Source organism: Chiloscyllium punctatum, chromosome 2 (genome assembly GCF_047496795.1).
Source record: "Chiloscyllium punctatum isolate Juve2018m chromosome 2, sChiPun1.3, whole genome shotgun sequence".
In the NCBI taxonomy this organism is placed as follows: domain Eukaryota; kingdom Metazoa; phylum Chordata; class Chondrichthyes; order Orectolobiformes; family Hemiscylliidae; genus Chiloscyllium; species Chiloscyllium punctatum.
In genome coordinates, this window is record NC_092740.1 from 634080 (window position 1) to 652125 (window position 18046).

The window sequence follows — 18046 nt, forward strand, 5'->3', positions numbered from 1 at the left end:
AGACCACATTTGGAATATTGTGTCCAGTTCTGGCCACCCAACTGTAGGAAAGATGTGGAGGCTTTGGAGAAGGTGCAAAGAAGGTTTACCAGGATGCTGCCTGGACTGGAGGGCTTGCCTTATGACGAAAGGTTGACTAAGCCTGGACTTTTCTCTCTGGAGAGGAGGAGTAAGAGAGGAGACCTGTTTGAGGTGTACAAAATAATGAGAGGAATAGATAGAGTCAATAGCCAGAGACTTTTCCCCAGGGCAGGATTGAATGGCACAAGAAGTCACAGTTTGAACATATTAGGTAGATAGGTATAAAGTAGACATCAGAGGTAGGTTCTTTATGCAGAGAGTTGTGAATGCATGGAATGCATTGCCAGCTGAGGTGGTGGAAGTGAAGTCATTGGGGACATTTAAGCGACTGCTGGACATGCACATGGATAGCAGTGAGTTGAGGGGTGCATAGGTTAAGTTACTATATTTTATATTAGGATTAAGACTCGGCACAGCATAGTTGGCCGAAGGGCCTGGTCTGTGCTGTACTTTTATATGTTCTATTACTTGGGTCTCTGAATTAACAAGTCTAGTAATAATGCCACTAGGCCATCGCCTCCCTGTATATTTGTGAAGAAATGTATTTTCCCAATTAAATCAGCCATTATTACATAGCAAAGCAAGGTTAAAGAGCTGAATGGCCTACCCTTGGCCCTTATTATGAGGCATTCAAGCAGACATTAGCTAGCTTTTTTGGATAGCAATGGTGTGTAGGGGTAAGGGGAAAAGTCAGGAGATTGACATGAGATATTCGAACCAGATTAGATAATACAACCAGTGCAGACACACTAGATAGAATGACCTCTTTTACACTGTAGTAGCTCTGTGATTCTGTCATCTTTTTGTTCATAATAGAAGCACACAGTAGATGGAATCCAACAATGAGTGAAAGTGATGCCTTTTTTGTCAAAAAATCACAAGGATCCAAGTCAAATGGCCTAATTTTAAGAGGGTATTTTTAGGGAGTGTTCTGCAATAACAGACATATCTGGGATGTTCATGCAAAAAAAGTTTTTGAAGGCAACTGAACAGATCACCAAAACAACTAATACACACTTTGAATTCTATACTCCATAAATAAAAACCGAGCAAAGAAACCATTAACTTATGCTCAAGCTACTGCTGGAATGGAGTAAAAACTGGATACCACATTTTAAAGAAAGACAACGGTCTGGATAAAGTTCAGACATGATTTACTGGAATGGATTGACCAGTTCCAGCCATTGCTTTGCCATTCAGTATGACAATCTCAAAAAATCATATGATCTACGAAAAAAACAAAGTCTGTGAATGTTGAAAATCAGAAATTGCCAGAAAAACGCAACAGGTCTGATAGCATTTATGGGGAGAAAATTGAATTAACATTGCAAGTCCTGTGACCCTTGTTTGGAACTAATTTCGGTTGAGAAAAGGTTAATAAAAATACTAAAGAATTGGGGGGAGACGGTGGAGGTGGAGGTGGAGGAGGAGTTGGAAGGAATAAACAATAAATGGAAATGGAGCCGAGAGTGTGTCAAAAAAGCACATTGGGGAGACAAAGGAATGGGTTATATTAAATTTTAAAAAAATCAAAGAACTGCAGATGCTGGAAAACAAAAAAAAACAAAATTGGTGGAAAAAAACTCAAGTTTGGCAGCATAGTAGGCAGAAGCCTAATTAACATTTCAGTGACCCTTATACAGACAGGATTAGGGAATAGCCATATAGAATTAGAATTCCTACAGTGCGCAAGTCCACACCAACCCTCCAAAGAGTAACCCTCCCAGACCCATTCCCCTATTACTCTACAATGCCCCCTGACTAATGTACCTAACCTACACATCCCTGAACACAATGTGCAATTTAGCATGGCCAATTCACCTAACCTGCATGTCTTTGGACTGTGGGATGAAACCAGAGCAGCCGGAGGAAACCCATGCAGACACGGGGAGAACGTACAAATTCCACACAGACAGTTGCCAGAGGCTGGAATCGAACCTGGGTCCCTGGCACTATGAGTCAACAGTGCTAACCACTGAACTGCCCACAGTGGCACCTACAGTCTGGTCTGCTCCTATCACGTGCATGGGTGAGAGATTACATTTTCATAGATACACTGGACAATGAAATTTCTCTCCTTAGACCAGAGAAAACTAAGAAATTAGAAGGTGCTCAAAAATCATGAACCATAGAGTCAGAGATGTACAGCATGGCTGTCCATGCCGACCAGATATCCCAACCCAATCTAGTCCCACCTGCCAGCACCCGGTCCAAATCCCTCCAAACCCTTTCTATTCATATACCCATCCAAATGCCTCTTAAATGTTGCAATTGTACCAGCCTCCACCATTTCCTTTGGCAGTTCATTCTTAGGTCTCTTATATCTTTCCCCTCTCACCCTAAACCTATGCCCCCACCCCAGCGAAAAGACTTTGCCTATTTACCCTATCCATGCCCCTCATAATTTTGTAAACCTCTATAAGGTCACCCCTCAGCCTCCGACGCTCCAGGGAAAACAGCCCCAGCCTGTTCAGCCTCTCCCTGTAGCTCAAATCCTCCAACCCTGGCAACATCCTTGTAAATCTTTTCTGAACCCTTTCAAGTTTCACAACATCTTTCCGATAGGAAGGAGACCAGAATTGCACGCAATATTCCAACAGTGGCCTAACCAATGTCCTGCACAGCCGCAACATGACCTCCCAACTCCTGTACTCAATACTCTAACCAATAACGAAAAGCATACCAAATGCTGCCGTCACTATCCTATCTACCTGCGACTCCACTTTCAAGGAGCTATGAATCCGCACTCCAAGGTCTCTTTGTTCAGCAACATTCCCTAGAGCCTTACCATTAATTGTCTAAGTCCTACTAAGATTTGCTTTCCCAAAGTGCAGCACCTACCTCACATTTATTTGAATTAAACTCCATCTGCCATTTCTCAGCCCATTGTAATCGGAGGTAACCCTCTTTGCTGTCCAATACACCTCCAATTAACAGTTTTCAACTGCTTATATCAATAACCAGAAAGTACAGGTTGAAAGTGATTGGCTGAAGAATGAGAGCCAGCAGGAATAATGTTTTACACAACAAGTCATAATTTGGCATGCACTACTTGACTGGGTGACAGATCAACACAGGTTAAAAGTACATAAGGATAATGTGGATCTTTAAAATTATAGGCATAGAAGGGACAACATGCTATCGGAATACAACCATGAGAAAACAAACTTTTCTATTTCAGATGAGGGCTGAGGTGGTGACATGATACATTTAAAGGCAGTGGTAAAGCACATCACAAAGCAAATGTTCTGCTAGGTTTTTCTATAGACTGCTGTACTAACATTGTGCCTCTAGAGGGTGTTTCTGTATTACTCAGGATGAGGTGCATTGGAGATCAAATATACCTTTACAAATAACTTTGGAAATAAACAAGTTATGCATAAAACTTGAAAAGACCTCATTTCAAATAAACACACAAAAAACGTAACATTAGTACCTTTAGTTGGCTTGGAGGGCAACCGGCTCTTAGATTTGCTGGAACTTCTTGATGCATTTTTGTCCTCATTGTCCTTGATAAATTTCTGCACTTCATCAAAGGGCAACTTATGAAGAACCACAACAGGTTTAATTACTTTCTTCAGGTCCTCCACTAGATCCATCTTTTCAACTTTCAACTTTAATTCATTTTTATCCATCGACTTTCTCAATTCCTTCTGCTCGTTACAAACATTACCATCTTTATCGCGTTTTATTTTCGGAATTACGAAGTTTTTTAGTGCATTGGACCTTCCTCCCCCCAGTAGATAGCTGGGGAACTTTTCTTTATCAGTAAGTGGGTTGAGTGTCTCTGGTTTCACTTTGCTCCCCTCCGATCTTCGTTCATCCCTGTCTTTATTGCTCAATGATCCAGATGGAACATCTGATCTTCTACTCTGTTTCAATGCAGTTCGATCTTTCATTTCAGATTTTATTTTACCAGACTCTCTGTTATCCTGTTTGACCCTTGGGCTTTCTGATCTCAACCGATGTTCTTCTGATGAATGCCGCTCACTTCGGTCACCGCGATCTCCTCGATCCCCTGAATCAGAACGTGCTTTTTTTTCTACTTTCACTGATTTTGAACAGTCTGTCTGGTTATTTTTAGGAGTCTCATTTCGAGGCAGTTTACAATCAGATTCACTTTTTATTAATTTTGGGGTATCTGGTCTCCTGACCTTTGATGTGTCTATTTTTCCTCGGTCGGAGTCATTTTTCTCAACTGACTTCTGTTTCTGGGTTTCCTGATTCAGCTCTCGCTTATCTTTGGAAGTATCTGAACTCTGCCGCCCCTCATGGCGTGGCTTTGGTGTTTCTGATCGACTCTCAGCTTTCATTCTTGTATGCTCAGATTTACCCTCATGCTTGTGTTTAGATATTTCGAGTCTCTTTTCTGGAGTTGCTTTAACCACATCACGCCTGTTGTCATGCTTTCCCTTCGGTGTCTCAGGTTGGCTCTCACTTTTCTGTTTTGGAGTTTCTGGTCTTGGTTTGATCACATCAGGCCTACTGTTGTCCTTTTGCCCTTCATTTTCAGATTTTTTCCTGGAAATATCTGGGTGATTTTCTGGCTTAGGCTTTAATATTCCCAATGTATCATCTTGCCGTGTTGACAACAATTCAGTACCCTGCCGTGCTAACTCCAAAGACTTTTTCACACTTTCGGAATCTAAAGGAAGGGTTGACTGTCCATCAGTTCTTCCTGCATGTTGTAGATCAATACTAACCAAGAGGGCAGGTCTGTTCGCACCACCCCCACCTCCTCCAGCAGTCTCTTGAGGAAATGAGTCTTGCTTCCGTTTCTTTAAGGGTTTGTCTGAAACAAAGAAGACGTTGAATATCACTTATCACGTACTTGCACAACGTAAAATGCTATCTCAGGACAAAGCAACTGGTCAGCGAGAAAATAAACTACTCCAGATGTTGGCTAACAAGTGGCTTGCATTAGTTACACATCACATTTGAAGAACTGTGTTGCATTCCAATCATAAATGGTAGTAGAAACAAGTATTATACAAAGGATTAATGATGATAGACTTAGCATCTTTTTCTCTTGAGTTTACAACCTTTGGATAATATGACAACATACAACCTTAACATTGCAATCACTGTGATATGAACCATCCAAGCAACTAAGGTATTTGTTATAGAAAATAACTTTTAATCTACACAGCAAAATAAGAGACCAAATGCATCTCCTAAAGGACTAAAAATCCAGGAAAGCATTGTATAAGTCAATGGAATTTATAGGTTTATGCCACTAAGTGCAAAGCTCTTGCTGCATGCCTTAAAATTAAAGCTGCACAATGAGCGCCCAGTCTACAACCCTTTTCTTGAAAGTCTATGCTAATTAAGTCCATAAGTAATACTTACTCTTTCATTGCAGACATTGCACTTATGCATATTTGTAAGTATCTGTACAGAGATTCTTCAAGCAAAGTCAGATACAGTTGGATGACACTTGGGCAACAATTCTAGTAAGAATGGTCGACACTAAGATTTCGCAACACTAGAACAACCAGCGCACACAAGTTTCACGTTTGTGTTATAATCTTTTACAGAAGGGTTTCAGTGAAGCATAATTATGGTCAGAGACAAAGCCCCAAGCAGAGAGAAGCGAAATACAGATTTAGTCATTGTAAACTCAATATAAAGCACTTTTTTTGAACTGAGCAATATACAATTTAATGGTCAGTCACTTGTGTGGAAATAAAGTCATGTGAAGCCCATCAATATTTAAATATCTTGACTGAAATACATTTCATAAAGCTCACTGATATTCATTCAGAGACTGCCTCTATTGAGAAATGCCACCTGTGTCTGTTTAATGACCCACGCTAACAGACAGTGCAGGCATGACTGACTGAATAGATTCTTTCCGCACTTTGACAATTGTGATTAATTTTTTTTTAAAAAGGCAGCCGCCAATTCAAATACAGCAAATTTCTAATGGCAAAATAATACCACAATATTTTTGTTAACCTGAAACCTTATGACTCAGAGGTGAAAGTGCTATCAATTGAATCATAGCTGCCATGATTAATATCAAGCACTATCCCTGCCTTTGGTAAATCAGATACAGAAGCAGAATCAAGCTAAGAAATTAGAACAGAGGCCATTCAGACCCTCAGGCATGTTTTTAATTCAACATGATAAAGGCTGATTTTCTGCTTTACCTTCACTTCTCCACCAGCTCTCCACACCTTTGAGAGAAGAAGTTTCTCATCTCAGTGCTAAATGATCAACACCCCTTATCCTGAAACTCAACACCAGGTTCTAGATTCTCAAGCTAAGGAAAACAGCCTGCGTCTACCCTACCAAGCCTGTTCAGAATCTTGTCCATTTCTATATGAGCACTTGTCGTTCTTTGAAAATCCAGAGAACATAGCTTCAATTTACTCAGACCACATTTGAAATATTATGTTCAGTTCTGGGCATCTTTATTTAAGACAGGATGTCAAAGAGTAGAAAAGTGATTTGGTAGAATTTTTATTCACTTGTGGGCATTGCTAGCTGACCAGCACTTATCCCTAGTTGGACTTGAGAAGGTGGTAATGAGTGGTCTTCTTGAACCATTGCAGTCCATATGCTGTAGGTTGACCCACAATGCCTTTAGGGAGAGAATTTCAGGAGTTTGATTCTAACAATGGTGAAGAAATGGCGATATATTTCCAAGTCAGGATGGTGAGTGGCTTGGAGGGAAACTTGTAGGTGGGCGGTGTTCCCATGTATCTGCTGCCTTTTGACCAGATTTGGAAAGCGCTGTCTAAGGGTCCTGGGTGAATTTCTGCAGCGTATCTTTTAGAACATTCACACTGTTGCTACAGAGTGTCAGAGGAGGGGGGAGTGGATATTCCTGGATCTGCATTGTGTCAAGCTTCTTGAGAACGATACTAGGAACCAGAGATTTTTGATAAAAGGAAAGATTAGAGTAATTGGGCTCATGGTCTTTGCAGCAGAGAAGGTTCAAAGATCTCTTTATTGAGATCATAGCCATACTGCACAAAACGGACTGTTTGGTCCAATGTATCCCAAATGAAATAAGTTCCACTTGCCAGTGTTTTGCCCATATCCCTCTAAAGCTTTCCTATTCATGTATACTTATTCACATGTTTTTTAGATTTTGTACCTGGCCCTGCAGCTACCACTTCCTCTGGCGGTTTATTCCACATTCAAAGCACCACGTGAAAAAGTTGCCCCTTGGGTCCTTTTAAATTTTTCTCCTCTCATCTTAAAAATACAATCCCTAGTTTTGAACTCTCTTTCTTAATGGAGAAAGTGAGGTCTACAGATTCTGGAAATCAGAGTAGAGTGCATGGTGCTGGAAAAACACAGGTCAGACAGCATCCAAGGAGCAGGAGAATCAACATTTCAGCCATAAGCCCTTCATCAGGAATTACTTAATGGAAAAGACCTTTGCTACTCACCTTATCTAAGACTCTCGTGATTTTTATAAATCTCTCTAAGGCCACCCCTCACCCTCCTAGTCTATCCAGCATCTCCTCAAAACTCAAACCCTCCAGTCTTGGCAAAAATTATGAACAGTTTTGAGAGAGTAAAGCAGGACGCTCTGTTTCCATTAGTTGCTATTGTAACTAGGGATCACAATCACAAGATGGTCAGCAAGAGAGCTAGCAGCAAGATGAAGAAAAAACTTATTTAGAGTTGATAGGATTTGGAATGCACTGCCTGGGAGAGTGGTGGCGTTGGATTCTATAAGAGGCTTCTAAACAGTGCTGAATATATATTTGCAAGGTTTAGAGGGTTGGGGGATAGGGCTGGAGAACAGGACTAGCTGAGTAGCTGTTTCAGGTCAAATGGACTCTTCCTGTACTGAAAAATTCCACAGTTTTATATCCTGCTGTAAATATGGAGTCCAAACCTGCACACTAAAGTCTGATTTGAGCTAGAACTTCTTTTTACATGTGCTCCACCCCTTTGCAATAAAAGCCAAATGGTACATACTTTCTTAAATACAGGCTGTAGAAACATAAAATAGAAAGAGCATGCCATTCAGTCCTTCAAGGCTGCTCAATCATTCAACATGATCATGGTTGATCATCCAACTCTGTATCCTGCACCTGCTTTCTCACCACATCCTTTAGACCTATGAACGATATCTATTGCCTTCTTGAAAACATTTAATATTTTGGCCTCAAACACTTTGTGGCTGAAAATTCTACAGGCACACCAACCTCTGGGTGAATATTTCTTTTCATCTCAGCCCTAAAAGGCCTACCCTGTCCTATATTGAACAGGGTAGTGTGACCCCCTGGTTCTGGACTCCCCAGTCATCTGTGCTCAATTTATCTTGCCTTGTTAGAATGTAATAAGGTTCTATAATGAGATTCCCACCCTTACTCACTCTTCTAAACTCAGTACACTTCTAACCAATCCAGTCGCTCTTTATATCTCAGTTTTGCCATCCAGAAATTGATCCAGTAAACCGTTATTGCACTCCCTCCATAGTCATCACATCCGTACTCAGGTAAAGAAACCAAAATGCACACAATACCCAGACGTGGTGACACCAAGGCAATGTACAATTGTAGTAAGTCATTGCTGCCCCTGTACTCTCATCCTCATGGTATTTTAGATTAGATTACTTACAGTGTGGAAACAGGCCCTTCAGCCCAACAAGTCCACATCGCTCCGCCGAAGCGCAACCCATCCATACCCCTACATCTACCCCTTACCTAACACTGGGGGAAATTTAGCATGGCCAATTCACCTGACCTGCACATCTTTGGACTGTGGGAGGAAACCCACGCAGACACGGGGAGAACGTGCAAACTCCACACAGTCAGTCGCCTGAGGCAGGAATTGAACCCAGGTCTCTGGCGCTGTGAGGCAGCAGTGCTAACCACTGTGCCACCATGCCGCCCCGAAGTATGAAAGTATGAAAGCTGACCTGCCAGTTGCCACCTTCACCTGTACTTTGAGGGGACAATTTCACTTTGCAGTAACCCATTAACATGAGCAATTTTGAGGAGAGAATCAGATTAGTTTTAAGGATAATTTTGTGTTATGATCTATCAAGATGTAAAGTAAGACCTCAAACAAAGGTTTTCAAATACTCATGACTACTCAGTTCCATCAATATTGTTTTCTCCCTTCTGATAGGGCAGATAGAAACTGAAGCTAAAGTCTGAATCTCAAACATTTGTGCTCAAGATATCAACTAGCTAAACTATCAGTCCTGTTTTGGCTTAGTAATGTCTCGTAAAGAATTTAGAGCTCTGTTTTATCACAATTCAGCAGCTGTCAATTGGACTTTAAAAATTAGGCAAACTAACAATGACCAGAGTTCTGAAATCAATCTAAAGACAATTAAATCACCTTTCAAAAAGCTGTCAAAATTTATAACAAAATACATTCCACCTAATTTACATGTAAGGGATAAATTGTTTTGGAAAAAAAACATTAACAGCAATATTAAGTTTGCACTGAATAGAGGACTAAGAGGACTGGATTTGAAACAGACTTAATTGTCTGAATCCAAGCAATCATAAAAGTGTAGAGTAGAAATGCTTATTCCCTAGCAAATCTAGGAATAAAAAGGTCAAGTGAAGCACAGAACACCAGAAGAATACCCAACTATGGACATAATTCTTGGCACAAATTATTTCACTCGTTTGTTTCAAGATTAGCGCAGTTTGTATACAAGTAGTCAAGAACCACCAAGAACGAAGCCAGCAGATAAAGTTCAAATTGAGTTACAACTCTTTATCCAAATAAACCTCTTCTGTTTTGAATGCATGAATCCTAGGTGTTAGACATTGTTGCACTATGCTACAAACTCTAACTCTTAGCAAACAGCACAGAGTGAGCAAGAATGCATGGAAGTAATAGATTCCTGCTATTTAGCATGATGCATTCTGCGAGACAATACAGAAGAGCCAAAACACTGCTTTCCATCAGCTGTTTGCAATATGCCATAAAGTTTTATAGAAAGTAGCAGACCTATACTCCAAACTTTGCTCTAAGTGCCTCTAAAATATGACTTAATTGTCGACATACAGCTCTGTTCTGCAAAGAGGAATAGTCCTTTGACAAATGTTAAGTATAAAATTCAATCATCTCAAAGAAGTCAGACACTTTCAAAGATAGATAATCAATTACTTATATTTTTTAAAAGTTCCAGCAATTTAATCATAATACTGCATTTGCAAGCATTAAATTCACATTATGCATTTCTTAATTATTGCCAATCCAATCCAAGACTGAACATCTATTTGACCTGTGGAAGGCTTCTCAAAGCAACTAGGAACTGTATTCAGTCTCAAAGCAGAAGGAGAACCTCCAAGCAGATGCTGCAGTAAGAAAGATGACAATTTTCTTGACAGCCTTCTCCACAATTGGTGAGTGAAACTTTGAGGGTGGAAAACTTGGAAAAACGGGAGTAGAGGCAAAAGGAGCTTTAAAGCTTATTTTCCCTTATAAACTTCACAAGATTCTCTTTCACACATCAAAATCTCACCTTTATCCTGTACCTCCTTGGAACATCTCTCTCTCTCCATGGCAGACTCTCGTTCTATCCGTTCAATTTCTGCTAAAGCATCCAACTCTACCTCATCGTATGGTGTCATTGTCTGTTGTTGTGATTGTTGCTGTAGTGGTTGTGCCTGTGCTGTTTTCACTGTTCCAATTGCATTGTTCTGTTGTAAGACTGTGACCTGCTGTGCTTGAAGGAAGGCCTGCTCCTGTTGAGGCACACATTGAGCAGAAACATTCAATGAGCCATGAATATCATTATGAGTCCCTGGCTGTTTTGCAGTCTGTTCTGGGAATTGAATATTGTTCAATTCTGCCTCATTTTCTGCACTGCTGTCCATGTTTGGGAGCATGTCATCCTGCTGATCTCGAACCCGAGTCAGCCTCAAAGTGAGTTTTGTACAGTCTTTAGATGGAGAGCTGACAATGTCATACATAGCAGTCTTATCTGCCTGTTCTTTTTCCTCCTTGGTGAGCTTAGCCTTTTTAATTTTCTTCTTGCTTCCCATCCTGTCTGGGGAGTCCAGCAGAATATCAGGTGGGGCATCTCTGGGAGAGGTGTAAGGAGGCGGCGACTGCAAGATCAGAGGCGGCCTGGATGCTGTCAGCACAAAAAAGGTAGAGTTCAAATCTAGTGCATGGACTGCAGGGTACAAAACTTCTAAACAGTATTTTAACTTGATGAATAATTGTCACTGCACCATCTAATAGTTTAACAAGTATGATTCTGCATACTCCCAGTGATAAACATACCAAGATTTAAAAAAAAATCCTAGTAACAATCAGTCATCCCTGCTGGCAATCTGAGCATCTATCCTATTAAATGTCAAAGTCAAGGTGACACTACAATGAAAATGACCACAGAAAATAAAAATGATGAAAGAAAAGGTTATTCTTCAAAATAACCTTCCAGAGATTTGTGCCTAACCAGATGAACAAGGACAAAGTCAGTGGGTGCCTCCTTCCTATATTGATCCCACCAAATGTACTTTAGAATATCAGGCCTTTTGAAGGGAAACATGATCTGTGACTAGCTGACCTGGATGATCCATTTGCAATATCCTGCTCCTCAAGGGAACTTTTACCAAGAGCATTGGCAAGATTCACCAAATAAAAGTGGTGCTGTGAAGTGGCAACATGAGTGAAAAAAGCTGATGAGGACATCATCAAGAGAAGTGAAGGAAGTTGTAACTAGTAGACCAGATGTGTGAAGCGATACATTTAATTTCATCCTTCTTGGTTGCAAAGATGGGATTCCCAAAGTATAATGACAATCAGCTTTAATGAAGAAAAAACCCTGAACAGGGACCAAGTTCGCTTTCCAGAATACCAGTGAATACTGAATTTCTAAAGTGCAGGTCTAGTTCTAGTCAAAGTCTGCTCTTTGGAACATTTCTATTTCAATTCTCACATGTTTGCAGCTCAATTATCACTTACAAGCAAATCCTTACACACACACACACATACAAGAGAGTATTGAACAAAAGACATAAAAGTGTAAAGGTGGAAAAAGTATTAAAAAACATTGTTGAATATATTTAGCATAAGTAGTAACTTTAAGGATTCAGCTATGATTCTGTTGAGATTTTAAAAAGTACATCCTTTAAAAAGCTAGAAGTGCCAACCAATCCTTTCTTACAACCCACAAAGATCACTCCATATTTTTGCCTCAGGTCAAACACTTATGCAAATTCAATGCTGAAAGCAAGAAGCACAGAAATTCATTCATATCAATCGTTTTAAAGAGCGCATCCAAAAGTGATTCACTAACTTGTGTCCAGTTACTAAGAAACTTAATTCCTTTCAACAAGAAAGCATTGGAATTCCCAGTGCCTGGAGGTTTCATAGAAATCACAGAAACCCATTCAGCCCATTAAATCCACACTGATCCTCTGAAGAACATCTCACCCAGATATCCCCTTACCCTATCTGAAACCCTGCATTTCTCACAGCTAATCCACCTATCCTATATATCCCTGGACACTATGGGCAATTTAGCATGGTTAATCCACCTTAACCTGTACATTTTTGGAGTGTAGGAAGAAACCAGAGCATCTGGAGGAAACCCACAGAGACATGGGGAGAACATTCAAACTCTACACACAAGTCGTCAAAGGGTGGAATTGAACTCAGGTCTCTTGCACTGCTTGCCCCTCAGTGCTAATCACTGAGCCACCCTAATGGCAGTCCATTATCCAAAATCGAAGATGATGGCAAACTGGATTCATGCTAAGTTAAAATGGCTTCACAAATTCACCTTGGATAAAGTTAATTATACTGAAAATCAATTACTGATCTGTATCAAGACAGCATCAGATGTCTTACAGAACAAGGCAATTAAAAATATCATCCTCAATTATGCTTGAAGTAAACAGCTCAGCAATTTCAGAGGGCTTGAAGAGTTAACTATCTGGACATACATATTCAGACCAAGTTAGCATTCCAGATTTCCTTTCTTAAAAGGACATTACTGAAACAGGAACTCAAAAAAGGGTACAGGAGTAGGCTATTTGGTCTGAGACTGCTCTGCCATTTAACACTATCATGGCTGATCATCCAAATGAATATCCTGATCCCAATTTCACCCAGTACCCTTTGATCCCTTTAGCCCTAAAAAAAGTTTTTATAACAATTGTTGATAAATTTCCAGTCAAGAAACTTGCTGTCAATTCCAGTTTTACTAACTGAATTTAAATTTCACCAGCTGCTGTGGCTAGTTTTGAACCCAGATCACCAATAGATCACCAGTCAAATGGTGACAACCCAGAAAGGAGACAAGAACAGAGCACCACAAACTTATCCCAGCAGCTGCAATGAAATTACAACGTTGAACAACTGGGATTCAACAATCAGCTCAGATCACAAATAGACTGTTATTGGATACGGTGTATGGAGTACTAGTTCTTCCCACAAGTGACACAAGCATACTTGGAGGCTTCACTGTCTGTTGGCAAACTCTAAGTTAAAATGAGACCTTAAAAATAAGAGTTGGCCAGTATGTCCATTTATCTTGATTATCCATTTAAGATGATCACAGCAGATTCGATTACAACATGAACTTCACTTTCCTACTTGCTTCAAATAACACTCATTCACTTGATCAAAATTCGCTCACTCAACCTCCACCAGAATTCTTTTCTCCAGAGAGCAAAGGCTAATGAGGTCGAGAAAGAATTACACCTCATTTACATATTCAGTAGGAGTTCTCCTTGGCCAAGACTGTGGCCACATTTCTCTATTTCCCAAGAGAAAGCAGAAAAGTATCCAAGCATGGATTGGTTTTTGGGGCTAGCTGTTGTTGACTGTGGACATACCGTATATACAGTTGTGTCCAGAAACAATTTTGAAAATAATTTCTTCATCCATGTCAGTATTTATTGCCTACCCCCTACTGAGGGGGCAGTTAAGAATGAACCACAGTGCTATCGATCTGGAGTTATATTTTAGTCTCACTACTTTCTATGGTAGAGAATTCCAGAAGCTCGGCACTCTTTGGGTGAAGATAATCCTAAATAGCCTACCCTGCATCTTAGACTACAACCACTATTCATCAAGATCAGAAGGCAGATTTCTGTAAAAGATAGTAGTGAACCAGATGGATTTTTACAACAACCAATAATGGTTACATGGGCGCATTTAGATTAGCTTTTTATTCCAGTTTTTTTATTGAATTCAAATTTCACCATCTGCTGTGGTGCAATTTGAAATCATATTACTAGAACATTAAAACTAAAGCACAGACCACAAACACTGGAGATCTGAAATAAACTAAGTGCTGGACAAATTCAGCAGTTCTGGCAATATCTGTGGAGAAAGAGACAAAGTTAATACTTTGAGTCAAATATGATTTCTTTTACAATGAAGGACCCTGGAACGTGGCAGTTTACATGTAGGGGAGTGGGATTAAATTGATCAGGTGGAAAAGGTGCCCCAGAACAAAAGCTAAAAAGGGAGAGCTAATAATAGTCGAGAAACAATATAAATAGAATAGGTGGATATATGTTAATATCTCTGCAAATCTATGCAACCAAACAATGTTGAGTCCTGAAACTGCAATGTGCCTAAGCAGAAATTTACTGCTCACATTGTGGCCTCCTCCACACTGATGAGATACCAAATACAGGCAGGGTGAATTCTTCAAAACAGCTCTGCTGCATCCACAGAATTGACATAGAACAAAAGGACATTACAGCGCAGTACAAGCCCTTCGGCCCTCGATGTTGCGCTGACCTGTCATACCAATCTGAAGCCCATCTAACCTACACTATTCCATGTACGTCCATATGCTTGTCCAATGACGACTTAAATGCACTTAAAGTTGGCCAATCTATTACCCGTTGCAGGCAAAGCATTCCATACCCTTACTACTTTGAGTAAAGAAACTACCTCTGACATCTGCCCTATACCTATCACCCCTCAATTTAAAGCTATGCCCCCTCGTGCTCGCCGTCACCATTCTTGGAAAAAGGCTCTCCCTGTCCACCCTATCTAACCCTCTGATTATCTTATATGTCTCTATTAAGTCACCTCTCAACCTTTTTCTCTAACAAAAATAGCCTCAAGTCCCTCAGCCTTTCCTTGAAAAGACCTTCCCTCCATACCAGGCAACATCCTAGTAAATCTCCTCTGCACCCTTTCCAAAGCTTCCACATCCTTCTTATAATGCGGTGACCAGAACTGTACACAATATTCCAAGTGTGGCTGCACCACAGAGTTTTGTACAGCTGTAGCATAACCTCATGGATCCTGAACTCGATTCCTCTATTAATAAGAGATAAAACACTGTATGCCTTCATAACAACCCTTTCAACCTGGGTGGCAACTTTCAAGGATCTGTGTACCTGGACACTGAGATCTCTCTGCTCATCTACACTACCAAGAATCTTATCATTAGCCAGTACTTTGCATTCCAGTTACTCCAGCCAAAGTGAATCACCTCACATTTGTCCACATTAAACTCCATTTGCCACCTCTCAGCCCAGCTCTGCAGCTTATCTATGTCTCTCTGTAACCTACAACACCCTTCTTCACTATCCACAACTCCACCGACCTTAGTGTCGTCTGCAAATTTACTAACCCACCCTTCTACGCCCTCATCCAGGTCGTTTATAAAAATGACAAACAGCAGTGGACCCAACACCGACCCTTGTGGTACACCACTAGTAACTGGACTCCAGGATGAACATTTCCCATCAACCACCACCCTCTGTCTTCTTTCAGCAAGCCAATTGCTGATCCAAATGCTATATCTCCCACAATCCCATTCCTCCGCATTTTGTACAATAGCCTACTGTGGGGAACCTTATTGAACGCCTTGCTGAAATCCAAGTATACCACATCAACCGGTTTACTCTCATCTACCTGTTTGGTCACCTTCTCAAAAGAACTCAATAAGGTTTGTGAGGCACGACCTACCCTTCACAAAACCGTGCTGACTATTCCTAATCAAATTATTCTTTTCTAGACGATTATAAATCCTATCTCTTATAACCTTTTCCAACACTTTACCGACAGCTGAAGTAAGGCTCACTGGTCTATAATCACCAGGGTTGTCTCTACTCCCCTTCTTGAACAGGGGAACCACATTTGCTATCCTCCAGTCTTCTGGCACTATTCCTGTAGAAAATGACGATTTAAACATCAATGCCAAAGGCTCGGCAACCTCCTCCCTGGCTTCCCAGGGTATCCTGGGATAAATCCTGTCCGGCCTAGGGGACTTATCCATTTTGACATTTATCTTCTAGTCACTTACCATTTTAATATGCCATCTTGTGCTCGTGCTCACAAATCCACTCACTGTCAGCTACAGTTTCAGCAAATTTCAATACAAACTTTAGGAAAAGCATCGTATTGTCCATTAGCACTAATCACTGGTCAGGGATTGCAAAGTTCTACGTCAACAAGCAGCAAGACTGTCTCCCTGAATAAAAGGTCCCCTTCATTGAAATCTTGCAATGTCTGCAACTCAACGACTCCAGGTGAACAACTGAGCCAAATATCATAAGCTGCAGAGACATATTACAGGACTGGAATTAATTTCTCATTCCTACATACTGCAATGACAGCACACCACACTCAGTCGAGTGCAACTGACATTGATTATCAACTCAGAGAAAGTGAGGACTGTAGATGCTGGAGATTAGAGTCAAGAGTGTGGTGCTGCACAGCAAACCAGGCAGCATCCGAGCAGAAGAATCCTAATTTGGGGGGGGGGGGATGAAAGAGAAGAAAGGAGGAAGATGTGCAAGGATTCCAAGATTTTAACCCATCAATGCTGAAAGAATGACAATTATAGTTACAAGTTGTTTTTGCCACTGTTTCTGGAGCCGAGGTCATTGTCCAGTCTTCAGTCTTTTATCATTCCTTTTTCCTTTCTAGTTTATACAATGAAATGGCTTGCTAGGCCATTTCACAGGGCAGTTGAGTATTAACCACACTGCTGTGGGTGTGGAATGACATACAAGCCAGACAGTGAGTGCCTTTTTCCTCTAATGGTGATGGCTAGCATGAGGGAATAGAGCTTTAAATTGAGGGGCGATAGATATCGGACAGATGAAGAGGTGATTTCTTTACTCAGTAAGAGGAGTGTGGAACGCATTGCCTGCAACAGTAGTAGACTTGCCGACTTGAAGAGCATTTAAATGGTCATTGGATAAACATGTGAAATAATGCAATAGTGTAGGATAGATAGGCTTCAGATTGATTTCACAGGTTGACGTAACATCGAGGGACAAAGAGCCTATACTGTACTGTAATGGTGTAGGGGGCAATGGCCTTTCAGGAGAACATAGCACTGATATAGCCAGGTTTCTGTTACCTCGACTGGATCTACTGTAAAGAGGTGATTTAGGTCAGGAAATAAAATCAGGACATGATAGGTAGATGTAGCAACGACAATATTGTAATCATGGGAAACTTTAACCTACATACAGACTGGTCAACCTAATCAGTGATAATGCTATGGAGGACCTATACAATGCCAATGCTTTGTCCACACCATTATTTTTATTTTATCGTTTTTAATTTGGAGCTATGAACTGGAAGCCAAAAGATTTTTTTTTAAAAATTTGTTGAGGGGCCAGGACTGTACATCAATTGCAGGTTGATTCTGGCTTAAAGCACACTATAGAAATATCAACTCAGTTGGTGCCAATGGAAAGATAAACTAATTGCTTTGTTTTAAAAACTATTTTGTCTCAAGATTGTGACTGCCAATGCAACACGAAGTAAGTGTAATTGTTCCCTGGGTGTGCTCCCATTTTCAACTTATTAAAAGTTCAGACAAAAGAATTTAGTCTGGAGTGAGTATGACAGCCGTAGCCAGGCCTGTACACCAAAACTGTCCCTGCTATATAGCAGGGTCAATACATGGGACTATGATGTTGCAGCCATTAAAGAGACTTGGTTTGGGGGGGGAGGGGGAGGGGGGAGGGGAGAAGAGAGAGAGGGGAGAGAGAAGGAGAACAGGAGTGGCTGCTCAACGTTCCCGGCTTTC

At 40.7% G+C, this 18046-nt stretch overlaps 1 protein-coding gene across 6 annotated transcripts in view; it reads right to left on the reverse strand.

The window, feature by feature from the left end:
* The window catches only part of LOC140493806 (nipped-B-like protein), a 523989-nt gene that overhangs the window by 333851 nt on the left and 172092 nt on the right, over positions 1-18046 (reverse strand). For 5 of the 6 annotated variants that reach the window (XM_072592747.1, XM_072592718.1, XM_072592708.1 and 2 more), the window contains 2 exons: positions 10538-11152; positions 3518-4873 (listed from right to left, as the gene is read on the reverse strand). In XM_072592747.1, the coding sequence (XP_072448848.1) occupies positions 3518-4873; positions 10538-11152 (1971 nt within the window). The remainder of the gene's footprint in view (positions 1-3517; positions 4874-10537; positions 11153-18046) is intronic. The other variant, XM_072592737.1, reaches the window with a different exon arrangement.